This window comes from Anoplolepis gracilipes, chromosome 7, assembly GCF_047496725.1.
Source record: "Anoplolepis gracilipes chromosome 7, ASM4749672v1, whole genome shotgun sequence".
Lineage (NCBI taxonomy): Eukaryota > Metazoa > Arthropoda > Insecta > Hymenoptera > Formicidae > Anoplolepis > Anoplolepis gracilipes.
This window is the reverse complement of record NC_132976.1, coordinates 3,067,021-3,094,382: the sequence shown is the minus strand read 5'-3', so window position 1 is coordinate 3,094,382 and position 27,362 is coordinate 3,067,021. Positions and strand designations below refer to the sequence as shown.

General features: G+C 31.8%; 4 protein-coding genes across 10 annotated transcripts; 2 read left to right on the top strand and 2 right to left on the bottom strand.

Annotated features, from left to right (window-relative positions):
• The first annotated feature begins 213 nt into the window (after positions 1-213).
• Positions 214-1,934, top strand: Smb (small ribonucleoprotein particle protein SmB). The gene is made up of 3 exons (XM_072895918.1): positions 214-344; positions 880-1,414; positions 1,667-1,934. The coding sequence occupies exons 1-3, from the start codon at positions 342-344 to the stop codon at positions 1,780-1,782; spliced, it is 654 nt and encodes a 217-aa protein (XP_072752019.1). The 5' UTR covers positions 214-341; the 3' UTR covers positions 1,783-1,934.
• A 136-nt stretch (positions 1,935-2,070) lies between these two features.
• LOC140667734 (uncharacterized) lies at positions 2,071-9,412 on the bottom strand. 2 transcript variants are annotated; one of them, XM_072895915.1, is made up of 13 exons: positions 9,229-9,412; positions 7,920-8,094; positions 7,540-7,715; positions 7,251-7,351; positions 6,855-7,137; positions 6,026-6,292; positions 5,813-5,899; positions 5,553-5,716; positions 5,302-5,433; positions 5,027-5,215; positions 4,727-4,950; positions 4,520-4,632; positions 2,071-4,008 (listed from the first exon to the last, which is right to left on the bottom strand). In XM_072895915.1, the coding sequence occupies exons 1-13, from the start codon at positions 9,287-9,289 to the stop codon at positions 3,818-3,820; spliced, it is 2,163 nt and encodes a 720-aa protein (XP_072752016.1). In that variant the 5' UTR covers positions 9,290-9,412; the 3' UTR covers positions 2,071-3,817. The 2 variants fall into 2 exon arrangements, with proteins under 2 accessions (XP_072752016.1, XP_072752018.1); XM_072895917.1 differs by lacking the exon at positions 9,229-9,412 and adding an exon at positions 8,884-9,212.
• Positions 9,413-10,029: 617 nt separating this feature from the next.
• On the bottom strand, positions 10,030-11,247 carry LOC140667647 (uncharacterized). Its single transcript, XM_072895784.1, has 3 exons — positions 11,124-11,247; positions 10,437-10,736; positions 10,030-10,194 (listed from the first exon to the last, which is right to left on the bottom strand). Exons 1-3 carry the CDS (start codon positions 11,133-11,135, stop codon positions 10,030-10,032), a joined length of 477 nt encoding a protein of 158 aa, XP_072751885.1. The 5' UTR covers positions 11,136-11,247.
• Positions 11,248-12,234: 987 nt separating this feature from the next.
• On the top strand, positions 12,235-24,062 carry Pdzd8 (PDZ domain containing 8). 6 transcript variants are annotated; one of them, XM_072895833.1, is made up of 10 exons: positions 12,235-12,617; positions 13,011-13,707; positions 13,857-14,049; positions 14,157-14,419; positions 14,574-15,639; positions 15,973-16,235; positions 16,746-16,952; positions 18,637-18,786; positions 19,930-20,112; positions 20,562-24,062. In XM_072895833.1, the coding sequence occupies exons 2-10, from the start codon at positions 13,312-13,314 to the stop codon at positions 20,757-20,759; spliced, it is 2,919 nt and encodes a 972-aa protein (XP_072751934.1). In that variant the 5' UTR covers positions 12,235-12,617; positions 13,011-13,311; the 3' UTR covers positions 20,760-24,062. The 6 variants fall into 6 exon arrangements, with proteins under 6 accessions (XP_072751934.1, XP_072751932.1, XP_072751933.1 ...); XM_072895831.1 differs by having other exon boundaries at positions 12,235-12,697; XM_072895832.1 differs by having other exon boundaries at positions 12,235-12,697; positions 12,958-13,707.
• Positions 24,063-27,362: the final 3,300 nt, after the last annotated feature.

Below are 27,362 nucleotides of genomic sequence, written 5' to 3'. Positions count from 1 at the left end.
CTAAACCTTTTCCTCCCGCCAAAGAAACGACGCTATTACATTTATTGGTACTTTGATAAAGGTTTAAGGATAATATGTATTTCATTTGTCGACAAGTCTTGCAGTGTATTGATTGGTTCCTGCTGTTGCAAGAAATGTTTCGGGACCCTAGGGACTTTATCCGATAGCCAATCGGCGCGTTCAATAAATTCGTCAAATGTAATATCACCTTAAGAACAGTCTCTTCATATTTATGAGAAGAGAAAGAGGTTATGCGGTAAAAATCCGTGTATGATTTCGGCCTGAGAAGAATTGTTTTCAGGAATTTTTTGTTAAAGCACATTTTGGAAATAATAATCAAGATGGTAAGCGATGAAAAATGTTTATTAATGAGATAATTTTAATTCGATAGTTTTTTTTCGATTTAACTTGCTTTTATACTTTTTTATACTTTGAACAAAAGTCTGTAACAAATGTGTGAATTAAGATATATTAGATAAAATAAACATAATAGTTAAATTAATTAAAGAAAAAGACGACGTTTTATAAAATACAATAAAAATTCAGAGTTTATTAGTCCAGAAAAAACTGTGTAGAAATTAAAGTGGAATAATGAAAAACAAATTTTTTTGGTTAGACACAGACATGAAAAAATCAAATGCTTTTAAGGCAAAACATTCTTTACAGTTAAAACTTGTTCACAACTTGAGATTTAAGTAATACAAAATATTTTCATATATCTACTTAAGCCTATGAAAGCTATTATTATAAATAAATAATTTATTAATTAAAAATTAAACAGTTTTTTTCTAATTCTCTTTTTCTCTTTATATGTATAAAATTATTAAAATATAAAATATATATTATCTTTTTTTATACAATTTTTTTATGATTTTTCAGACGATCGGCAAGAACAATAAGATGTTACAGCACATCAATTATAGAGTCAGGATCATCTTACAGGACTCTAGAACATTTATTGGTACTTTTAAAGCTTTCGACAAACATATGAACCTGATACTCGGTGACTGCGAAGAATTTCGTAAGATCAAGCCAAAGAATACCAAGCAGCCTGAAAGGGAGGAGAAGCGTGTATTGGGATTTGTACTTCTTCGCGGCGAGAATATAGTGTCACTGACTGTGGAAGGTCCGCCGCCTCCCGAAGAGGGATTACCTAGGGTACCGATTCCAGGAGCAGCACCAGGGCCAGGTATGGCTCGCGCCGCAGGCAGAGGTATGCCGGCGAACGTCGCAGGAGTACCGGCTGGACTTCAGGGTCCTGTCAGGGGTGTCGGAGGACCATCCCAACAAATCATGACGCCCGGTAGCCGAGGTCAAGTCTCGGCACCGCCTCAAATACATCCTGGTGGTCCTCCACGTATGCCAGTCGGTGGACCGCCACCTGGTATGATGGGTCCACCAGCTGGAATGATGGGTAAGATTGCTTTCTTTTATCGGACATCCAAAGAGAAACGTTTTTTTTTTTTCTTTCTACTCCTTTTGTCCTTTGAATAAGAATATAAAAGAATTCCTTGACACACAAATATATTTTTTTGAGACTAATATTGTGTCTTATATTAATAATACTTGTGTGTTTTATATGTATTAACTGCAGAAGAATATTTATAAAATTAACTATATAATTACAAAAATTGTATATTATAAAATATATGCCTCTATTTGACAGGTATGCCACCTGGGATGCCACCCATAGGACGTGGTGGCCCACCAATGGGACCACCTGGAATGAGAGGTCCACCTCCTGGATTGATGCGTGGTGGTCCTCCTCCTCGCCCATATTAATAACTATTAAGATATCTTATGATACAATTAGGGACAATAAGAACATTTTTCATAATATTGATATATCATACCCTAGTCTTTGCATAACTTTCTTCAACGATGTAAATGTGTATCAGTTTTAAAACTTGCAATAAAAAGATTTATTTGATAGATTTTCTATGTCCCTGAAGTAAGTTTTTGTATTACATATAATATATTCGTCTTGGGATAATTTTCTTTGACAATATTATAAATATACAGATAAAAGAAAGATATTAATTATTAAATATTTAAAGAATTCAAGACCAATTTACTCATAATTGAATATCTTTATTTCTTTTACAATTAGCTATAAGCTATAAATATCGTTTGTGCTTATACACAGTTTCCATTGGTGATATTATATACAGAATGTCTCAGATTCACTGTATCTTTTATCTATAAATTTTACGCATTACCTACTTTAAACTAACAGGATTATCACGCACGCGTGTATCTTTTCATATTTTAAATTAATTTAATTTTTAATGTTAAATATGTATCATTATACATGACATTTCATTAAAAGGAAGCCTTAAATTAAAGTTAAAATAAGATTCACTTTAAACTGAAAGTATTATACTAAAATTATTTGTTATAAAATAGATACAAGAAATCTTAGACACTCGGTACCTGCAAAACACATGACCAAGAAAATCTAATTCATTTATTGGTGAAGATTATAATTGCACAGATTAACTGCTTGTAAAATTCGTACGATTTAGGCAATCTATATCTTTGTAATTTTCGAAAAATCTTACACAAGATATAATTATAATAAAAAAATTCGAATAAAGTATTGCGATTTTACGAATTCAAAGGCAGTGTCACTTTGCTTATAAACAATGTAATTTTCCTGTTAAATTGCACTTTTAGTGAAAAACAAACTATCAACTTGCCTTGAGCAAGTTTTATTAAAATATAGCAGAGAATGGTTGTTTTTCTCTCTATTGATAAAAATAACTAAAGTTATCTAATATAATTTTAATATTCACACTTTATTAATAGCGGCGAGTTGAAAGATTATTTTTATACTTAAATAATAAACGTTGTCTCTTCGAGTAGTCCGAGAGTATTTCAATGTATTTACAAACTATTTACAACGCCGCTGCAACGGTAGCATGAGCAAGTGACAGATTCACAGAACTAAATTTCTAGCATACTTAACGCTATATCACATTTACAGAAACGTTTAGTTCTTACATATCTATGGACAAAAGTACAAAATTTTCGAATGTGCGCATGCAATTTGACACATCCGTTTACTTTTCCATTTGCTATACAGTATTGTAAAATTTATATCGTTGATTCTTTTACCTCAATAACTTTTAGAACTGGATAGAGCTGCGTTTTCTGCATATATGGTGAAAATATGAATCTTTAATCAGAGAGTTTAATATTAAATTACATAGCTGCCTTATAGATTTACGAACACATTCAAGGTAAAAAAAAAAAAAAAAAAAAAAAAAAAAAAAATGTACAACAGTATATTAGCACTAAATGCACCGGGGATTCCAACTCACAACTCTTTTAACAGGAAACAGAGTCGTAATGATGAAAGTAAAAGTTAAAAGAGCGATTTACATTGTTAGCGAAATTATGAGAAAATGAATGAATATACAACACGTGTGTCATGGCTGTTTACAAAAGTATAAATTAATCGCAGATCATGATTTGGCACTTATATACAATACTAATATTAAATTAGTATGCTTGAATAGTGTTGGAAGTCACTGAGTGTTGGGATCTTATTTTTATGATCAAATGGCCTTAGTATTATGAAATAACTGAGGTCGGTCACTTTTTGATTCCATTAAAATCTTCCAACAAACGTAGGCATATACATGTAAAAATCTCGTTAAAATAGGCATGAACACATACACACATATGTACATATGTGTGTGTATGTAAAACATGTTAGATACACATATCAGTTCGCTTTCAATACAAAAAAAAGTATCAGCCTTACTGTCGCGCAACGATTACGACACCCGTAACGTTGAAACTCCTTTAATCGTTACGAATCATCGTGCTCGTCCAATTGATTTATGGTCGCTATTGATCTAGAATTTTCTAAGATGCAATTCTTGTAATTATCTTCCTGTACTATATACTGTAACTGTTGCGGATTTGTGAGGTCTGTCATCTTGTCAATCATTTCCACATCTTTGTTAGAACTTTCTATCCGAATATCGTTACTAGCATCATCTGTACAGAATAATGTGTAATATTATTGTTTAACATATATAATAAAGTCAAATAGTTTTTAAATTGGAGAAATTTAGGTGAATAAGAGGTAATGTAATTTGAAAAGTTTGTTATATTAAAAAATAATTAATGGATCAATCAAAGGCTAACGAACAATAAAATAATGTTAAAAAATTATGACTCAATGACTCTTATTCTTGTTAATGTGTTTATTATTATTCAGCCATATAATATAAATTACTTGTATATTATTATGTGACTGAAGAGACACACAAGTGCTAAACAATCTCAGGGTTTTTAAACTATAATAAACAATAATATTAATTAACGAGAATAGAGTTATAATTCTCTAACATTATTTCATTGCTCATGTTAGCTTTTAATTGATCTAATTGATTTAATTGATTTCACAATATCAATTTTAATTACATATCCTCTTCTTTTATTAAAAAATAAAGTTTAAAATTATGTGAAACATTTATAAATTTTGTATATTTCTCGTGTTATATACCTTGTGTATTAACAATTTGCTTCGGTTTAATAAGTATTTCTTTATTTTCCTGCGATTTCGAGGAATCTAATGGCTTTGTTACCTGATAGTTCATACTTGCATCTTTATTTTTTCTACAAAAAAAATATGCGCGTCACATTTCATCAAAACATTCTCAAGATTCAGTATTAGCTATTACATCTATATTCGATATTATTCTGAACCGACCTATGCTGCTGTTCCTCCGTGACGGATGTAATCGCGGAATCTATTTTCAGAGAATCTCGATCAGTCCTACTAGTAACGCTGCTGCATTCTTTTAACTGTCCAGCGTTCATGCTTTGTATCACAGTCTTATGTTGCACATGCAACTTTGCAGCTCTTTCGAAGAACTGCGAAAAAAGCTTGTTCTTGTTAGAGTCGTGCCGTAAATTTGCGGATACATCCATTACCTGTTCATGATTGCAAAATATAATTTTAAGCAAATTTTTAGGAAAACAAATCGAGTGACGAAAGAAAGTAACTCACGTTTATATTTTCAAGTTTACAGGCCGATTCTGCATTCTGTGGCGAATTTACAGTCGGCAGCATAGTCTTCGTTTGATCTCCATTATTCAGAGAGATATGATGGGATTGAACACTAATCGAATTCGCATTGTTATGTTGGCTTGCAACGCATAGATTTTTCCCACCCATTATTACCTTTCCTATTACTTCCTAAAATAAGCAATTGATATCTCTATATAAATTTAATTTTTTCTCTTCATTCATAGATTCGATATAAGATCGTAATGTTAGAATACCTTGCCTGCGTGTGATAAAGTTACGCCTTGTGCGTGACCCTTCTGAATGAGGATCACATTAGTCTTGGCATTTAATTTAGCGTTTGGATAATGAGGCATATTTACAAGTTTCTTAGAATTTATCGTAACACCCTGAGAAAGATTCAATAAGTTATATTATCATTAATCAAATATTTTTCGTAATTATTTTTGTGATATAACTTTAATAATTATTTAAGATTTTAATACAAATATTAAATAGAGTTAATTACCGTTTTGGCAGTGGATTGATGATTAATTATCTGTTCCAATTCCGGCAGTTTTTTACATGTTAACGTTGTGGAAGCTTGCTTAACCTGAGGTGGTCCAGGGCCACCTGATACTGCTACTACTGTGGTACTAGGATACACTATAGGTGTAATTTGTACTTGAGAGCCTAAATATTTATTTTTATATATTTATTATATATTTATACCATGTATATATATATTCTCTCCTATCAATAATACAAACAAATGTCTATAATACTTACTTGACACTAGGGCCTCATGTATGATTGATGCTAGTTGCTTTTTGTATGAATTCGAACTAGTGTTCTCAGAGGTTTTCTGTGTATTATCTGCAAGAATACAAGAAACTCTTCATTGTTTGAAATTGTGCATAAACGTCGATTGTATGTCGCTAAATTATTATAAAATCAAATTGTTATAAATTATGTCTAAATATCTGTGCTGTAGAAGCATACTTGTGTTATCCTCTTGTTGTAAGTTTTTAATTTCCGGATGCACTTTATTTAACGACGTGCTCAATGTAATACCGCTCGAGACCGCTGGCACTATGTTTGTACTAACTTTATTTTGCACAGTATTGGTTAATATCTTTTTGAGATTGCTTGTTCGATCTGAATTTGTGCATATGGAGATTTCTGAAGTAACTAGTTGCTTATTTGATGAAATTGCAGTCCGCGCACTCGGAGATCCTGATTCTAACACTGTTGTGCTATCTTTAATACCTGGATTTGTACACAAGAAATAATGAAACAAAATGCAACAAAATTGTGTAAAAAATATATTAAAATATTGAAAATTTTTATATTACAGAAGTTTCCAAATTTAGAAAATTTGTATAGTCAATTTCCTTTTATGTAAGATTAAGTATTTCCATTATTTTAAGATTTTCTCTCAATTTTTATTTTGATTCTAATGTCACACACATAAAATAAAAATTTTATTGTCCTTTATTCACTTTCTCACTTTGACATAGTTATAATCATGGTTACATAATAAATGGAAGTATAAAAATGGCAGTGTAAAAAAAATAGAAACAGAGACTAACAGCTGACTTAAAATTTTAAAAATCTAAAGTCTTAAAATTGAAAAAATTTTTATTGCATTTTTTAAAATTTATCATTATTTAAAATTGGGTAATAATATTGATTATTTTATTCCCAAGAATTTTAGTTAATGTAAATTAATTCTTTATGAGAGTTAATTTTAAATTAATTTTAATTAAATTCTATTTAAATTTGTTGTTTAAAAAAATAAAACTACCAAATAATAAAACTAAATACCAACCTGAAAACTCATCACTTGGATTAAATGAGATTACTTCAGTATTTTGAGTATGTGTGATTGCTTGTATTAATTGCTTATTAGGAGTTTCTGGTGCTTGCTTATCTTCAGATATACAAAAATTATTTAATGGCTCAGCTATCACTTGAACCTTATTTGGCGGCTCTATTGACAACAAAGATAGCTTGCGTTTTTCAGCGTGTTTTGATACTTTGGGTTTTTCAATAATTTTATCTAGTATATCATCTTTATTATCTATTTTTTCTTCTTCAGCCAGATTTGAATTCTAAAAATGTGCAAATTATAAATTATTAATATAATAGTAATAAAAAATATAATATACACATGTATGTGAACAAAAAAGATAGTAGTTAGTAAATTTATAACATTTTCACATACTTCTTGTAAAATTTTGCTGCTGTCGTTTTCCAAACTGCATGATTTTATATCAGGTAAGTCTTTTTCTATTTTTACTTCAGGCTGAGATTCAGTTTCAATAACTGTTAACACAAATATATACATAATACATATAAGTATATATAAGTACAAAATACACATATATAAGTATGTATAAATACAAAAACTACATATATATATATATATATATATATATATACATAAGTTATATAACTTATCATAAATAAATTATATAATAAATAAATAATCATAAAATTATCATTTAATGAACCTGTTGAATTTTCAGAAATAATTTGTTTAGGTTTCTTCTCATTTGCAGCTGCAGTGGCAAGAGACAAGCTGTTTGCCAATGTTGTGAAGACAGACCGTGCTTTTAATCTTGGCAAAAGAGGAATCGTTCGACGACCTTCAATAGTCCAATCTGTACCAGTATTTGGACCATTCAGTCTGCATTATAATAAAATTTATATTAAACATATAAAACTTAGAAATCACTATGTTCTATGACATTGTATAAAGTTATCAATATCAAAAACTCATCTCATAAGCTACTTTTATCGCGTAATAGAAAAATATGTATCTTTTTATATCACATAATTAATTTTTTCTTTTATTTTCTTGTGTGTCAAATTCATTGCATAGAGTACATACTGTTCTGCAATTGTTGCAAGCTTCTCGTCATTTACAGCTCTCCGTATTTCAGCACGATGTCTTTCATTAGAAATATGTAACACTTTAGCCAGTTCTTGCAACAATTTCTGTTTCTCGTTGGTAAAAGGACCTTGAGCACGTAAAACAGAAACCATACTTCCATAGGCATCTAATTCTGTAAAGCAAAAAAAATCATCATCTATTAACTTACATAAAATAAAAATAAAGCTTATATAATTATAATTTTATAAATATATTCCTAAAATCATCCAGGTTTATTTAAAACTAAAATTATTGTTAAAAAGAATAAATTATGTTTTATGTATGTATATTGTGCTTGAAATTGAATTTAATTAAATTTTATATTATAAAATTACATGTACTGCTTAACAGAGATATATTTCATTTATTATAAACTTGCACATTTTGTTTCTCTCTTTCTCTACAATAATAAAAAATATCTCTAAAATATATATTTTATATATATTTTACAGATATATAAGTGTATATATATATATATAAATTTTTTTTTCTCTTATTATGGATGAGATTATAGATATTATTATTTCACAATTTATATACCTATTTTAATATCTTTTATATATACATAAAATATGTATATTTACATAAAAAATATATTTTTCTTCTTTATACATTGCCATATCTTTTTATGTGTGTATGAAATATGAGTCAAGTATACGAGTCTTAGAAACGTGAAGTGAATATCATTGTTTCTATTTACTGTTAAATGGTTCTGGTTAATTACATGCTGTATCTATATGCAATACAAAGGTCGTTTTCTAATATTAACGCAAAGTAAGAATCGTGGCATTTAGATTCTAAATACGTTAAAAAAATACAAAAGATGTTGGACGTTTTTTTGGCATCATATTTGACACTAAATTCGACCGTCCAAATACGTCTGAGCTTTAGTTGTCTAGCAATATACGAAAATTATGCTCACATATTAATCTGTGATGTGAGAGCTGTCACATTTATCAAGAATGCATGGAAGAAAAAAAATTCGGCACTTTCACACCGAAAAATCCACTGCATTATTAAATGCAGATTTTCCTAAATTTTTTTCTCGATTCTCGACGGATAAAACGCAGATGTTATAGCCCCTGTTACGTCTCATCATTTTTTTAAAGGAAGAAAAACACGCGTGTGAAATGCGCGTCCTCGCCAGTTGCGACAGAATTTTTATGCCACGATAAAAAAATCAGATCTCTCGGACACTCGGGAAGAGCGACATCGACAGGCATCGCAGACGCACGCTAGACAAAGCGATTTTTCTTCATAACCTTACCGAGGCATCGTAAGCACTTCCTGCATTCGTCCCGAGTCATTTCCGACCGCATCGGCCACATGATTCCGCGATTTCTTCCGCAACCAGGCTGAGATCACTTGGACAGAACGACCGAATCGGCGTGCGTCTCCCGCATTTTCTCGTAACCCCCGTTGACAGTCGAGTCCGGAGTTGACGATGAAGTTCGCCCTAGTGCTATTTTATTATCATTACCATTTTATTATTGTTGCTCCTCCGTTAGGGAATTTGATTGCTTCGATGTTGACAGCTTGATCGCGCGGGAAAAAGTAACGCATGCCTCATGTGTTTGACAACTGTCAGCTGTAAGTTTTATTTACGACGTGAAAGATAAATTTGCGTGTTTATTTATTTACACGCATTATGTTTTTGTGTATATATTTTTAGATAGCTTAAAATTTTTACTAAATTTTATAATCAACGTTCGAAAACTCTCAGCGGGAACTGAAAATCTATAATATACGTAACGTGAATTATAGATTTCCATAGGTAATAAAAATAGGATGTGTATTCACATCTAAAGTTAGGTTTTTTCGCGGTTGAATTTAAATATACCATATTGTTAGATACATACCGAAAGCGATATAGAAAATGAAAGATATTTTTAGAATTTTTTTTGAAAAAATTTTAAACTAAAACATATTTTGAATTTTGTTAAATAAAATTTATATAAAAATATGCTTAAATTATTAAGATGTTTTAAAAACATGTATTATATATATTTATTAGTATTAAAATATAGCTATATATGTTATCAAATAGTTATATATATTATAAAACAGCTTAAAAAATATAATAATGAACTGTTCTGCCTCGGCCTCTTCCTTTGCCTCTTCTACCTCTTCCTCGGCCTCGGCCTCTTCCTCTTCCTCTTCCTCTTCCACCTCTTCCATTTCTTTCATTTGCAGTAATTATCGCTTTTTCAATAATATTAGTCAGTTCTTCAGCCTAAAACATTAACATTAAAAAAATATTAATAAAACAAATATATTTAAATATATTATTAGAATAATTGCAGTTACTTAATCGCAAATATATTTGTATGATGAAAATGGACTTTTATTAATTTTAATTGAGATATTAAATTATTTGTTGAACAATATAACAGTGAAAATTTAACATACAATATTTAATCATTATTGTAATAAAAAAATTATTAATTATTGTAATATATATAGTTTTATACTTACGTTTAATGTAAAAACGCTTGTTGTTGCCATTGATGTCATTGCCGGTTCTGTCGCCGATACCACCATCGGTGCCGATTCCACCATCGGTGCCGATTCCATCGTCGATGCCGTCGTCGGTGTCGGTTCCACCGTCGATGCCGTCGTCGGTGTCGGTTCCATCGTCGATGCCGTCGTCGGTGTCGGTTCCATCGTCGATGCCGTCGTCGGTGTCCACATCGGCACCTGTGTCATCATCGTTGGTATTGTCGTCGTCGGCGTCGTCATTGTTGACGTCGTCGTCGGCATCGCCGTTAAAATTGGCTGAAAAAAAAAATTATTAAAAATAATGCTTATATATAAATTTAAAAACTCAATGGATGCATTCAGAAAATACGATGTTTGCACAACAATAACATCGAATAATTCGTTAATGTAATTCGTTTAAATTTATGTCTAATAATAAAGATCAATAATTATAAGCTACTCGTTACAAAATCATGATATCGATTCTCAACAGGAAATACAAGTCAACAAAAATATTAATCCGTCTTATTCCCAATGGATGTATTAATTACAAAAGTTGAACAATATCGTCTCATGGAAAGTATCTTACCGTCTTTTATTCGTTTGAATAGATATAATTGACGGACAGGCACTCGAAAATACCGCAATATGTCGACATTTAATATGAAATTAATTTCTACTTACAAAAACATTCATATCAGCGAATATTAACTTCTCTTTCTTCGACTCACTCAACAGCGATCAAATCAACGGAAAGACAAAAAACGAACTAATATTTAATACTTCGCTCGTCACGAGTGCAAAGCGTCGCTGCCGACAAATTCGGCGCCTGGTAGCACACGCATCAAATGCGACACGTACGTATGCTGCGCCATACGCTCTGCGCCGAAAAACTGACCAATCACAGCTATTCCTCTGAAGAATGGAAGAACTTGATTGGCCAACCTTAGGCTGACGTCTCACTGAGCGGAAATCCATAACGGAACGGAACGCGCGGAACCAGCGCGACCAATCACAGCCATTGCGCTCTTTTCATATCGTTCCGCTATAATTTTACCGTGGTAATTCGCGGAATATATTTAGGCCGGGTCTACAATAGATGTAGTAAGCCTTAAGCCGTAAGAAATTAACCAATTGCAATTGACTTTAGAGAAAACTAATGAATATGATTGGTTCATTTCTTACGACTTAAGGCTTACTATAGCTATTGTAGACCCGGGTTTAGGCTGATTCCACAATAGCTGTCGTAAGTCGGATGTCGGAAGAGTTAACCAATCATATTCGATTATTCTTCTCTAAAGTCAACTGTGATTGGTCAACTCTTCCGACATCCGGCAGCTATTGTGGAATCACCCTTAAAAGCAGATCGTAACGTCTCTCATGCTTTTTTCCTGATCGAAGATGAAATCAGTAGCGAAAATCAAGTTTGTAAATCGAATAAAGAAAGGTTTTATTAGATTTTTCCTTTTTTTAAATATTTTAAATTGAAAAATAGTTTACTTATTTCTGTCGGTATTTTTTCACTTCTACTGTAAATAAATTTATACAACAGCCTTTCATTCATATTTATTTACATATATAAAGTTTCACAAATTATTGAAACTTTTTCATATTATTTCGCAACATCTTTAAATTAGACTTTCTTTTCCTTCGTTACGATTTTAATTCGAAATCCGATCAAGTGTTCTTTTTCTACGTTTTTCGTTTAAAAATCCGATTAAATCAAGATTATTTTAAATCGTCTCTCCCTTCCATTCCCGCGACGATTATCAGTAGGGATTATCAGTCGATAGGGATGGTAGGGGGGTAGGGCTGAGGCTGACACTGACAGCTGTTCTCTTAGCGCCGCGAATATGGCCGCCGAGAAATCGATAGACGAGCGATGTGGGGAATTGAATTCAATCCCCCGTCGCCGTGAGAGTGTCTCTCCCCACGAGACGTGACCTCACGACCATCGCCCGTGAATGTGCCGTTCCGTTGTCGGACGCAATATCATCAGACACACGCGGGGATTGTTTCTGCGCGCGTGCGCGCGCGCTCGCTTGCACCACCACCAACAGCTGATCCGCGGATGACGGGTGAAAGTGCTCCGAATAGCCGTCGAGTTGTAAAGACGCGGGGCCGATTCGACGCGATGCGCCGGACCCGAGGAGATCGGCCGTAACGAGAGTTCCTAATGTAAATCCAGATAGGTGTAACGCACAATAGGGGGTCAATTTTTCTCAGAAGTTTCCTAGAACAATAGAAGTTTCTCTTATGCAAGTGTTTTTCGCCTCTTCTACCTTGTATAATGAAAATGAATTTTATCTCATAGATCTTGATTGTAACGATAATGTACAATTATTTTTTTATACGACAATAGTGAAAATAAATTTCTATTTATTTTATGTGCAATTTAAGAAAATTATTTATTTTTTTTATAAAATAATCGAAAATTATGAAATAAATTTTTTTCCTTTTTTAATAAAAGTAACTCTAAAATTTTGTTACGTATTCAATTCTCTGTTTCTGATTACAGTTCTTAGATTTCTTCCTTTGAACACACTTTAATTTGCATAATTCTTCCTGCAGCCTCTTTTGGAATTTGCCTGTACTCATGAAGAAAGGATTGAATTTTCGACAGCTGTCCAGTGTGTATGATTCAAACTTCCTTGTCACACATGATAATATGGCACAGCGTATGCTCTCCAATATGTCCTATGGTTGACGTTCGTCAAGAGAGGATAGTTTCTTGGATAACTATGGACATTGAAAACTTTCCCTCACATGTACACAGTGCAACATTACTTACATAGCACTTTGCATTTGGATACGTATCATTCTTAATACTTGTCAAGGAAGAGACTATATTGTCAACAACGGTGAATCTAATATGGACAGTCTGCAACTGGTTCTTGTAGCTGTCATCACATTTATCTGCGGTGTACTATGTACCCTGGCATTGCAGTTTTACCTGTTCAAGAGGTATCTGGATTCGGGACCTCAAGCCACTCCTCCGCAAAGGCAGCTGCAGCATGGCAAGGCACAGTTACCTGAGGAGCTGGTAGAACAGTTGCAGGAGGAACAGACGAACAGCAACAACAGTATGTCCCGTCAGGCGATGTCTCAGGGCAACGAGAACCTGGCCATAAACCTTACGCTGCAGTTTCTCTTCAATGAACTACGGAATGCAGAACGAGTGCGTTTGTGGCTTTATAGGAAGTTAAATAACGAGTTCAAGGAACTGTTGACGCAGTCGACAACTGCCAAGCTGTTGGACAGTGTGAAAGTAAGATTCGAAAATGTTTAATTGATTTTGGAATATCCCAGACATAATATTTATAAAATATATACGAAATATTTATATTTTATAAAATTTTTCATAAATAATTAGATATTTCATAAATTTTATAATCTAACTCTTTGTAATTTTCCCAGTTGAGAGACTTGAATCTCGGCACGCAATTTCCGACGATAAAAGGATTGGAGGTCGCGGATTCGAAAATTGACGCTGACACGGGTCTGCTGGAATCTCTGGACTTGGCCTTAGATTTACATTACTCAGGAAACTTTCAATTGTCTATAGATGTTAAGATGCTGCTTGGTAAAACAGCCTACATGGCATTACAAGGTATTATCATGCATCATAATAACTTAAAAAAAATAAATAAAGAAAATAAGAAAAATATATAAGTACTAAAAATATATAAGTATTAATATTGTTATCGATTTTCGCAGTAAAACGTATCAGCGGTAAAGCTAGGCTACAATTTACTCGCGTACCATACACACACTGGTCGTTGAGTTTTTACTCGGATCCGATCTTAGAGCTGGAAGTGCAGTCGCAGTTCCAAGGCCGTCAGTTACAACCGCAAATAATCTCGATCATCACTAGTCAGATTAGAAGAGCGGTGAAGCGGAAGCACACTCTACCTCGTTACAAAATGCGTTATAAGCCACTCTTCCGAAGATTAAATGACGAGGCCGTGGATCTCTCAGAGGTAAGAGCCGTTTCTTTTATTTATTTAAGCTTTAATTAATAATATTTGTTACATATTTAAAATTGGTTTAAATTTACTTCTGTAGGTTCAATTTTTCATAATCATAAAGCAATGTTTTACACGACAATATACATCTTTACATATTTTTGTTCAGGTCGCCAGTACTCAGCTCACTCCAGGATACTTGGAGGTTGTACTGTTGGAGATCAGCAGGCTGAACCTCACGCCTATCGCTCTCAATAGTAGCGAAAACGTGTCACAGGTGGAGGTATATTGCACTATGAGCGTAGACTCTATGCCATGGGTATATTTGACACAGTACAGCGGCGTTCCATACATGGTGCTGGACTTGATCATCAGCAAGACTGGCTCTCAGCAGTTGGGCGTAGTGTTTAAGCAAGAAGTCGTGCCGGAGGTTGGTCAAATGTGTGTGCTGGTGGAGACCATAGTGTCTGGCAGTCCAGCGGCGATTGCTGAGATGAAGAAGGGCGATATTTTGGTGGCGGTGGACGGCAAGAAGGTTTCGAGCATGAACCAAGTGGCGAAATTTGTCAAGACTGCCGTACAGCGGCGCTTTATCATCAGGGTGGAGAGGCGGCACTTTAAGGCGGATTCGAGCGAGAGAGGACAAAGACTAGACAGCGAGAGGACTTCTTTTACCGAGAGGAAGACATCGAAGAGCGACTCCACGGGCAGGATGGACAGTCCGTGCGCGGAGGACGCTGGAAAGATGAAGTTTGAGGCGCAGATCAAGTTTTCCGATCTTCGGGATTCCGACAATGATCTTACGGATTCTCGGTTGGACAGCAAGCTATTTAAGAGAAGAAAGAGCAGTGTACAAACAGAGGATACTGCTCAGACGCCTGATACTACACCGTCTCGACGGATCTCGACCATCTCCATATCATCGGCGTCGTCTAGCAACGTTCAATTTTACCTTCCGGATGAGACTAGTGCGACTAGTATTGCCGATTTATGTTACAACACGAAAGAGAAACCGTACGCTTCTCTAATCGCTTTTGAAGAGACCAAAAGCTTCCGGGTCGATTCTGAATTGCAATACTTGAACGTGGGCGTATGGGGTCGTGTTAAGGGAAGCGAAACACCACCGAAATTATTAGGTTACATAAACGCACCTATAAAATTGATTCTGGCGCAGTGTTGCACCTCCACGACCGGGCATTACCTGAAATGTCATGCCTTATTGCCGCCAGAAAGTGGTAAGATTATAGAATAAATTTCTTTTTTCTAAATTATATTTATTTAAAAAAATAATATATAAAATATTATATATATAATATAATATTATATATATTATATATATAATATTGTAACAATTAATATTAATTTAATTATTATTTATTATATTAATTATTGTATTATTTTATAATTAACACATTAATTATAATATAATATAGTATTGTCCAAGAAAAAGGCAATATAAACCAGTGTATAAGGGCGCACTTATTTATTTTTTCGTATATCGAAATTGTGCTCCTGAAAAAAGTGGATAAAATTGATTTAAAGAATTAATCATAGAATTTCTTTTAAAGTTTCGTTAGCGACATCCTATATGAGACTGCAGGGATATTCGGGATTCGATCCGACGCTCTGTTACGGCGATATCCTGTTATCGTACGTGTGGGAATCCTGTCGGCCGAGCAATCACACGATCAGTGATTCCGGAAAGAAGGATAACGCGGAAACTGCCAAAATACAAGCGAACCCGAGCGACGAGGTTGTCGATAGAAAGATGCACGATTTCATCAGGACGCACTTTCATAGAGCGACGCACTGCGATTTTTGTACAAAAAAGGTATATCAATGATGAAATTTGTCGAAATGTCCAAGACAAGGATTTATATACTATTATTATTATTTTAATCAGCATATAATATGAAAAGTTATGATATCTGTGAAAACATATTTAATCTAGACTTTAGCAAGAGACAACTTTTTCCCAGACAGAACATGATATTTCTGATAAATATTCATATATATTTTACATTAAAAGAAAAAAATCATAAAAACTGTATTTGAAAAATTATATAAATTAAATAGAATAAATATTTTGATATTTATGGCAAGTAAAAAAAATAAATATTTGTATTAATATTGTTCAAAGATTTGGGATATTTATGATAAATCTTTATGATCTGCATCTTTATTAATCTTGCAAAAATATTTATGAAATATTTTGATAAATATAAAATATTTTGTATGTGTTTTATAAATATTATGTGCTCTGGGTTCATTTTACTTAATTTTATATATTTTACTTTATTTTTTTATTCTATTTTTAAAGACTACTTGAATTCCTGTGCAGATTTGGCTAAAAGACGCGGTGCAATGTCGGGATTGCGGTATGGTGTGCCACAAGAAGTGCGAAACACGCTGCCAGGCATCCAGCACGTGTGGCGCGGAGAGTCTAGCCACCCTGGCGTTAGAGGCGGACGAGATCGAGCCGAACGTCATAATCGGGGACATCTCGAGCCCGGAGATCTCTCTAACCGGATGCGAAGATAACGTGCAGGTACTCAAGACGTAGACTTTAGGGCGTTTCGTTATTCGCGAGTGTAATCGGCAACGTTTTGGAATTCTCTGTTATATGATACATACATACGATGCTCGCGTATGGATCAGCAGATTTGGACCGAGAGGAAAGAACGCGTTTTTAATCTTTGAGATCGAAATACAATTGAACCAAATTTTGATAAAAATTTGTCAAGGAAAATCAGATTCACGGTTGTGAATTCAAGAATCTGTAAATGAAAAGAGACATATGTGTTGTGTGCGTATATATTCAAAATTATTTTATTAAATAATATATAATCGTGTTCTAAAATTATTATTATAATAATTTTATTATAAAGTAGCAGTTATATGTATATATAATTAGTGCTTCTTTCTCTAAAAACATTAGCATCTCAGAGACGCTTATTTAATTTTCTTCTAGCAAGAATCTATTTTAATAAGATTTCTTTATTTTACATTGAAATATGTACTTCTAGAGAAGAATATGATTTTACCTTCTAGTCCGACTCTGCAAAATTTGTGATAATTTATTATTTTGTATATTTATATTAATTTATATATGCTCTTTTTTTACATTTATTTACGTGCAATATTAATTTAAATATGCGTTGTAACGTAATCAATTGATCATCAACTATATTTTTACAAATTCTCTAACTTATATATCTATAACTTATTATTTCTTAAAAATTACATTTTGTTTTTTGTTTTTTTTATTTTAATTTAAACATTGCCAATTTGTGAAACACTTTCACTGTCACATTCTATATTTTATTAACGTAAATAGAAAAGATATTTAAAAAAATATACTTATATTTTATAAATAAAAAGTATAAGTATATACTTTATAAATTATATAAATATAAAAGATATTCTGCATTTTAAACATATTTAATTTATTTTTATTTATTGCTTTTATTCATTTATAATAAATTAAAGAAATCAATCTTTTATATAACATCCATTTCGACGATATATCATTTCAAACTGATCATATTCAAAGATCAACAAATAACTATTACATATCGGTAAAATGTGGAAGCGCTTGACGGCATATCGTGTGATTAAAGGATTGTACGAAAAATCTCACGCGCATCTCTTTAAACTAAACTCATCTATCTTCATATTTTGTAGAAAGCAGAGATTGTTAAGCGTGATACTCACATCCTGTTGTTGGCAATAAAACGAATTGAATATATGCACTTCGGGGAGGTGAAGGTTTTTTGTATAAGCTTGCACCTTTGACCTTACCTTGGTTTTTTAGAGTACCAATTTACATACAAGTAGATAAGAGTTTAATTTTCGTTTTCGTACGAAACTAATATCTATCAGTGAAGTATATAATCTAGATATGTGTGACATTTTTGTGAATCTTCTGAACAAAATAGAATTTCAAAATTTTAGATCTTTGTATTAATATTTAAATTTTCTTTCTATTTAATTTTTTATTAAAATTTATGTCGATGACATAAACGACATAAATTTTGTATAAAAACCTTTCCACAAATTCCGTAGATGATATCCAGATTCTATACTTTATCAATGAAATAAAACCTATATTTTTTACGATAAAAAAAAAAGCGCGGTTATTTATTTTATTATTATTTTTTTATAGAATTTATCTTGAATATGGTGTGTGAAAAAGTATTAATCTATTTAAAATCCATTGGTCGATTAATCAGGGCGCAAGTATGATGGCCGTGAAGGCTAGTATAGCTAACACTCTGTTGGGCCTGAAGAAGGCTGGAAGTACCAGTTGTCTGGCCCCACCGGCTTCCAGTACTGGTCTGGCATCTCGAAGTCTTCCCCCAAGTCCCTGTGCATCCCGCAAGGTAGAATAATAACACATTTGTTGTCTCCACCCGAAGCGGAGAGGGATCGTATCCTTGATTTTTCTCGACTTTGAAAACATTTTTGTCTAACAAGTATTTTTATAATAAATTAGCTTTTTTATTATTGTCATTTTAATAGAATATAGACAGGAATTAGAAATAAATAATTAAATAATTATATACATATAACAATATATAGTAGTTATTTTTAATTAAAAATTATTCTATTAAAAATATGTTAAAGGCAATTTTTTATAATCGAGTTATATTGCTGAGAATATTTATATTTTATTTTTGAGGATTGATATCCTTTTTTTTTCTTCAAAATTGCATTTAAGCTTTATGAAATTAATAATATATATGCTTTATTTAATCGTTATAGATTCCGTATCAGGGCGTACGAAACCTTCTCCGCTTCTTCCACTACACCTTCTTAAACCGACATGAAAAGAAAGGCTACATTCTTTGGAAAATATTGAATGTCTTGCAATTCCCATGTGCTTACCTTTTATTCACTTCAATCATTCCTTCACATCTCTCAGTTGTGCCTTAAATTCGCCATCGAAGATACTCGTTAATTTGCACGCAAGAAGAACGCAAGATGGTAATGATTGATATGATAATTGTGTGTATGAAAAGTGATAGAACTTGGTTAAATTAATCATTACATAAATTTCTCTTAGAAATCATCTTAAATCACTAAAAATTACTATAAAATATCTAGATGCTTCGAGAAAGAGAGATAGATGTGCCCGCTGATTCTGAAATGATTTTCATCGCTTGCAAATTATTATTTACATCGTAACTGAATCATTTTTATCGCTTGCCCGAAACTGCTGCAAGTCTTTTCTCACTGATGAAGGTTCTCTCGTCGACACATTGTACGCTGATCACGGCACTGATTATGATTGCATTGCAATTGCACTTTAACATCGGAGCGGCAGCGTTTGCATTTGCACACGGTGTGCGATCATTACAGAAGTAGGAAGATCGTATTGCGCATCATTCGGTTCGGACTGAACGCTTGATTGATCATGCTTCTCACTTTTCGAAATCGGCGTAAGGGCGTATAAGGGAGCGAGGATGAGATTTGCTGAGATCGCGCCGCATTAATCGATTTGATCGAATTGTTGAAACGTTTAGAGCTCATTGGCTGGAGGTCTGGGAATAAGTCCTGACCTCTTGGAGGGTGCTGAGCCAAGTGTTGCAGCTCCACTTGTGGCCGGCGATCTGGACGACGGTCTTATGTCGAGGGCTCGGGATACCGGCAAGTTCCTGTACAAGTATCTGGAGCCGCGGGAACGCGTCGAAAAGATCAACGTCATGGTACGCGAGTCAAGATCCTTTTAAATTCAGACAGCATACAATATTTTTAAAGTATATACGAAATATTTATAATAATTATTGGAATATTTTATAAATATTTATCAAAATATTTTTTCTTGAATATTTTTCTAACTTAAATTAAACAGATTACAAAGATTTATCATAAATATTCAGCAAATATTTAAGAAATATTTAGAAAATATTAATTTTTTATATGTATTAATATATAATATTTCAAAAAATATTTATGAATATTTAACAGAAATATTGTGTGTTATCTGGGAATGTTAAGGTAAACTGAAGTGTGCCCGCAAAAGCTTACTCCTTAAATTTAGAAATCCATCGACTATTGAAATTAGAAATTAAACGATTCCTCGATTGAAGGATACGTAAAACTCTCGAACTTTTGAAATTATAATGACATTGATCTGGACGTGTATCTTTTACAGATGAGTAAATTGAAGAACGCGTTGGACGCCGAAACTACCTCGAGATTAGAACTGTCCCAGAATGCGGACAGCATGAAATTGATCGCGCAGAGCGATCTGCGAGTGCAGGCTTTAAGCGTGCTGCTTTTACATTATTGTGCCGGCTTGCAACACGCCCAGGAAGCGCTTGACCGACCGGAAGCTAGCAAAGAATCTTAACAAGAACGCGCTTGGCAGCTTTAAAGAAGAGAAAAAGCATTTCTCGCAAAAAGAGAAAATAGATGCGGAAAATGTAGCGGTATTCGATAATGAGATAATAATGATTCGCATTTCTTTCTCTGCAATTCTCGACTAGATGACATAAAACGCGACGCTGCATCGATTTTATGATGTTATGTCGTTTTTAATATTACAATATTTGTTATATTGTTATCAGACTGTTTTTGAAACACTGCACTACTGAAATATTTGTATTATATTGTGCACAAGAGAATAGGGAGCAATCCAACAGTATTTATAGACATTCCGTTGATGCAAATACCGGAATCACAATTGTATCTTGTACTTGTATGTTACTCTTTTTCTCCTTTTTACTATTTACAATAGTGCTATAATATTTTAGAAGAGAATACTTATATAGCATTATTATAACGTTACGTAACGATACATTTTCCAAAATTTGGAGGGATGCTGATCTAAAATAACATTCTAGACAGCACACAATATTTATAAAATATATACGAAATATTTATAACAATTATTTGAATATTTATTAAATATAATATTTATCAAATTTATAAATATTTATCAAAATATTTTATTATATTTTTATAGATTGAACAGATTAAAAGATTTTTCATAAATATCCCAGTAAATATTTGAGAAATATTTACAAAATATTACTACATATATTTATTTTTTTATACTTGTCATAAATATTACATAAAATATTTAATCTATATTTTAATAACAAATACAATTTTAATATCAAATACAATTTTTATGATTTTTTCTTTTAATATATATAAAATATGTATAAAATATTTATATGATATAAAAAAATAAGTAAATAAAATATTTATGAATATTGATCATAAATATTATGTACTGTCTGGATTATAAACGTATAATGTTTGCAGCATCACATTATAAAGAAGTTTAAATATTACGCCATAGCTGTTCCAAAGTATTCTACATTAGTCAATATCGATCGAATTTTATCGCTATTTAAATGAGATAAAAATATAAATGATATAATCATCGATTTATTCGGTTAAACTTCGGCCCTATAATGGTCAACTTTTAACGACAAATAGAATAATTTTGACGCGGGAACATATATCTTCTCTTGTGAAATTTTAAATAAAAAATGAGATCATTTTATTTTCTATATCTCTATTTATAATGTACAAAATTTAATAATGTTAATAATTCCAATTCGATTTTCGTAAATACGTGACTCTTTCGCATTTTGCAGGGTTAACCGAAGTTCTGCCTAGGTGTTACGCATATATAAAATATATACAATCTCGTGAATAATGCAATCTCGTATACGTAAAAGCTTCTAGTGATTTGATCGTTTTTCGTGTTTACAATTTGCATTACAGATACTAGTAGCTCGATAATACTCAGAAATGAAATATCGTTCACCAAGAGAAAACACCAAACTCGTTAAGATTATATACTAATAGATTATTATATACATATACATAATGATAATCACTAAAATAATACACACACATACTTGTGCATATTTGCACACAGCAGAAAATGTTGTCGTTTTGCAGGACAATGTCGATTATCTAAAAAACTTTAGTGCGACTTCTCAAATATATAAAATAAATAATAGGTTTTTTTAATCAAATTACAATTTCATGCGATACACATTAGATTCGTGAATGTGAAAGGCACATTATTATGAAATGCAAATCTATCAAACGATCTATAGATCAAGATACTAATCTGCCGCGATCATAAAACGATCTATATCGGATAGTTGAATATTTGATGCACGACTGTGCGTTGCGCCTAAACTCGTGTGATAAGAGAAAGGACAGCTCGCACGTTAATATCTTCAGACTCCAGTATCTTTTGATAAAGCCACTTTGTATTTATTTTCTTTGTATATTTTTTCATATTTTATTTCAAATTACATAGATAATGTTTATTTTTATTAAAAATAATTCCCTTTTAAATTATAATCATACGAGAAGAAAATGAAAATCAGCTGCCATAATTATTGACACTTAGTATTTTATTTAATTACAGACGGTGCCAAATGACAAATCACAATTCCATATACATATCCATAAATTGGAACAACCGTATCAAATGATACTAAATGATATGTTTGCATATTAAAAATAAAAAACATATGATTATGGATACATATTGAAGAAGCTGAAAAGAATGTAACGCTATATTTAACGTTAGGTGTGGTCATCCAATTTCTATTTGCCTAAAAAAATGCTTTTTATGTAAGGCAATTAGATGACCACTTGTGAACGCTAAAATGAACGCAAAATGTGAATATAGATATAGATCCTTTTGACTGTTGAACCTATAATCAAAGTATTTTACCGCTTTGGCCTAAATCGGCGATATATCTCGACGACCAGAATTTTTATGAATTTTGACGAGGCAGCTTCATATTATATACATATACATATAGCTAAATCCATCCATAAGCATTTCTGTGTGGTTGTAATTTTAAAATATTGTGCGTTTGCAAACTGATGTATTGTCGCTCATTGTTATATTATATATAAAGGTGAATATATAGGTTGTTAAACGAGCATCTCGCAACTATTTAAATACCTCTTAATGTATATTGCATTCCTACAGAATGCCTGAAAATACAATTGTAAGCCTATCTAGTTAATAAGTTCTTATTAATTATAATTTATATTCAATATTATTCAGTACTGTTATTTAAAATAATTTTACAGGAAAATTTGCAAATTCTGATTTTAATAAAATTTTGCACACATGTAAAGAGGATAAATTGATGAATTTAGAAATGTTTAATTATTATTTTATCATAATTTTTAGTGATAAAAAATTGATGAATTCTAAAAAGGATAATTTTATCCTTTATATGCAAGTAGTTTTTCTCGATATACCTCGAAAACTGTTCGCGCGAAAACTGTCAAAATACATTTTGTACAAATATTTGTAAAAGTTTTGTAAAAATATTTTACAATTTGTTCACAAGAAAAAAATATCTCTATTTAATCATGACAATAAAATTTAATTCAATTAAAAGAAAATATAAAAATTTTGGAAAATATTTTTACAAAATTTAATAAAATTTCGTGTGATTAAATAAAGATATTTTTACAGTGAAACTTTTGTATAAAATATTTGTTATATTTCGAGTAATTTCCGAGAAAAGCCTACTCTATGTATAAAAGAGTGGTTTTACTTTTTTATGTGTGCAAAATTTTACTAAAATCAAAATAAGGTTCCGAGGATTTCCTTTTTGTCGTCCCCTACGCTGAAAATATATATGTATGTATTTTTTTTCTGAAATATTTATTTATAAATTAAATTTATAAATGAGAAGAAATACGTGAGCGTCAAGATTAGGCACTGTAAATTCTAAAAATTCGGAAGTTCACTACTGTATCAAGTTTTGTGCGTTTTAAAAATACGTGTAAGGACTATATTTTGTTTGCGCGAGAGATCACAAGGCTTTTGCATCTTTATTTTTACATAAAGACGCACGTGTCGTGAAAGTATACGGCTAGCATTAAAAAGATACACAAAAGTCGCAATAAGAGTCATCAAGGTAATTCACGAGTGTTGCTCGCGTCGGGAAATTCCGCGATGAAAAATAGACGTTTGCGAAAATCACGAGGTCGTGAGCGAGCGTCATAAAAGCGCAGATGACGTCTCCATTACGTCCTTGTTGAAAATTTCCTGCAATTTCGTGATCAATTCATCTTTTTATTAATCTAAACGTTACCTCTCTTTTTTTCATAAAAAAAAAAAAAATAATTTACTTAAAGGAAAATTCTCTTAATAATTAAATAATTATTAAAGGAATTTAAAACGGAAGTAAGGAGATTGATTCAATTTGTAATCAATTTTAATTTTAAAACAAAAAAAATATATATATGATGGATAAATCGTAAAAAAACGTCAAGGGGGTGCACGTGTTCGCCAAACACGCGCCGTGTTTGTGAGGTCGTCACCGCTCGCGTGAACGATTCTTGGTAAATACGAAAACCGAAGACGCAGTACATACACGCATACATAGAAAGAAGACACGGTCGTTTGTACAAAGAACGGACGTCAGCGGCGACGATTCCACAGGGCCAACGTTCGCTCGTTGGCGAGGGTGCGAGCCAAGGTGTCCTCCTCCGGCGCTCTCTTTCCTCTCTTCCGCTGCCCTCCGTTGAAACGGAAAAAGAACGGAGAACACGAGACGGAAGTTCATGAGCCAACGCAGAAACTGCGAAGATGTTCCTTCTTCTCTTTCCTCTTTTTTTGTCATTTCCCTCCTTTTCTGTGAAAACTCTTTCAAGATCCCAATCCCAATCTACTCTAGCAATGTAAAAAATTGATTTTTTAATAATTTTTTTTAATATTTGAAAATATTTGATCTCTAAATAATATTAATAATAATACTTGATAATATAATAATAATATTAATATTATTAATAATATTTAATAATAATATTAATAATATCTTATTCAAAGTCTTATAATTAAGTCAATTTTATGAATTTTTTAATACAATTTGAAAGATATATTTTCCAGATATATTATAAAAATGTAAAAAATATCGATTTTTTAAATTCTCTAAAATAGCCTTAATAATATAGATTTTAAATATCAGAGAAAAAGTACATAAGAGATTTCTGGAGAAAGAATGAGGATTCGAAATTTTAAGTCTCTTTAAGCGATCTTTAACTAAATTCCGGAATACATATCATGATCTACATTCTACATAAATCAGAGATTATTATAAATATTTAAAAATTTAAGGCTTTATGATAAGAATTCAAGAATCTAGAAATTTTTAAAAAGTACTACTGTAACATGTTACAGGTTCTTATATCTGATATATATGTATCATCGAACCCTCTCCCACTCTGGTCTTTATCATTGTATATTCTACATCGTATGAGGAAACGAAAACGACGAAAGAGAAGAAGTCATGGGGGATTTTGGTCTGCGGCTGTCTATTTTCGTCGGCAAAAGATGCACGCAGTATCCTCTGGCCCCGGGCCAAGCATACCGTGAAACCGTATAAACATTTTATCCCGGTTGAGCATTGAGCTTCACAAATGAATGGAGAGCAAAGTCCTCTAACAACGCAGGAAACAAAAAAAAGAGAGGCTCTCGTGGAAAATTGCAGACAGTTAGCGAAATTCGCTTTACGAGCGTATTCTTTTTTATTTCGTCTCTTTGAAAAAAAAAAAACGGCAAGATTTTGTTTCAATTATAAATAACACGCATTTAAATTTGATTAAGAAAGAAAAATCTATAATGTAATTGTTTTTATTTGCGGAAGATTTATAATATCCAGAATTATATGTATTTTCACGCATACTATTTATGAGAAATATTCATAAATATTTTTACTATTTATTTTTTTGAAATATACAAATATTTTATATATATTTTATATACATTAAGAGAAAATGTCAAACTATGAAACAATAATCGATATGTTATTAAAACGTGTAGATTAAATATTTTATATAATATTGATGGTAAAGTAAAAAATAAATATTTTGGAAATATTTCTCAAATACAATTACAAAAATATTTATAAAATATTCTGATAAATATTCTCATATACATTCTCTTTATATCTTGCTTGCAAATTGTCTCGTTCGTATCTTTCACAACCCTTCAAACCATTTATAGAATTCATGTCTTCATTTTAGAATAATTCCGCTTTAGGTGACTTATCAATTATATTTATATCTACTGACTTTTACTTTTGCTGTACATTTTAAAGTAATTAGACTTAAAAAAAAATCTTTGTCATCGTATCTCTAAGAAACGTATGCAAAAATGTGGCCTAACAAAATACATACGAGCGATAGGGTACGTTCGTTTACGCGAAATAAATAAAGCGACGAAATACAATGATAATAAAGATTTGCGGAGATCTACAAAAATAGAAAGACAGTTAAAGGCAGTCGATTTTCTGCTTCTTCGCGATTGTGACCTAAAATTAAATGCGTTGTCGAGTCGTTTTGTGCCGCGAGAAGCAGCGGCACTTTTGGCAATTTCGCAAATTCCTCCAGACATATATGCGCGAAATATTACGGTCAAATACAGTGACGCATATTTCGTACGATTTCCTAAACATTAACTCGAATTGCGCATAATAATATTAAATAGTACGTAGTAAGAGTAATAAATATTTTTCACGCGTCTCACAAAAGTTCTGCCAAATAGGATTTTTGTTATTAGCTTTTTATTATTTTGCAAAATTTAATTTTGACAAAACGATAATACTAGTGATAAACGTGCGATACAAAAAATATTTGATTTAATATTAATATTATATACATAATTAATTATAAAGATTATGTGTTTTATATAATTTTATTACATGTAAATATTGTTTTTTAACTAAAAAACATTTTAAATGATATTTTTTTAAATAAAAAAATAATCTCTTCAAAAAAGTAAAAAATAATATGACTAGGGGCAAAAAGAGGCTATATATTTCGTTTATGGAACTTCTTTGTTCATAAAGCTATGTAGTTGAAAAGCTTAATACGCGTCAAGACTGACATTGGGGATTTTTTTGTTCCAATGTACATATAATTCTGATGACTTGATGCTTTTTCAGCT

Coding starts and splice junctions, on each gene's coding strand:
- Smb (XM_072895918.1), top strand. Junction 1,415..1,666: donor TCCACCAGCTGGAATGATGG/GTAAGATTGCTT, acceptor TCTATTTGACAG/GTATGCCACCTGGGATGCCA.
- LOC140667734 (XM_072895915.1), bottom strand. CDS start 9,289: ATGTGGCCGATGCGGTCGGAAATGACTCGGGACGAATGCAGGAAGTGC. Junction 7,352..7,539: donor TATTTCTGAAAATTCAACAG/GTTCATTAAATG, acceptor TTGTGTTAACAG/TTATTGAAACTGAATCTCAG. Junction 5,434..5,552: donor ATCAATCCACTGCCAAAACG/GTAATTAACTCT, acceptor AATCTTTCTCAG/GGTGTTACGATAAATTCTAA.
- LOC140667647 (XM_072895784.1), bottom strand. Junction 10,195..10,436: donor CAAGCGTTTTTACATTAAAC/GTAAGTATAAAA, acceptor TTAATGTTTTAG/GCTGAAGAACTGACTAATAT.
- Pdzd8 (XM_072895833.1), top strand. CDS start 13,312: ATGGACAGTCTGCAACTGGTTCTTGTAGCTGTCATCACATTTATCTGC. Junction 13,708..13,856: donor AGCTGTTGGACAGTGTGAAA/GTAAGATTCGAA, acceptor TAATTTTCCCAG/TTGAGAGACTTGAATCTCGG. Junction 15,640..15,972: donor CTTATTGCCGCCAGAAAGTG/GTAAGATTATAG, acceptor TTTCTTTTAAAG/TTTCGTTAGCGACATCCTAT.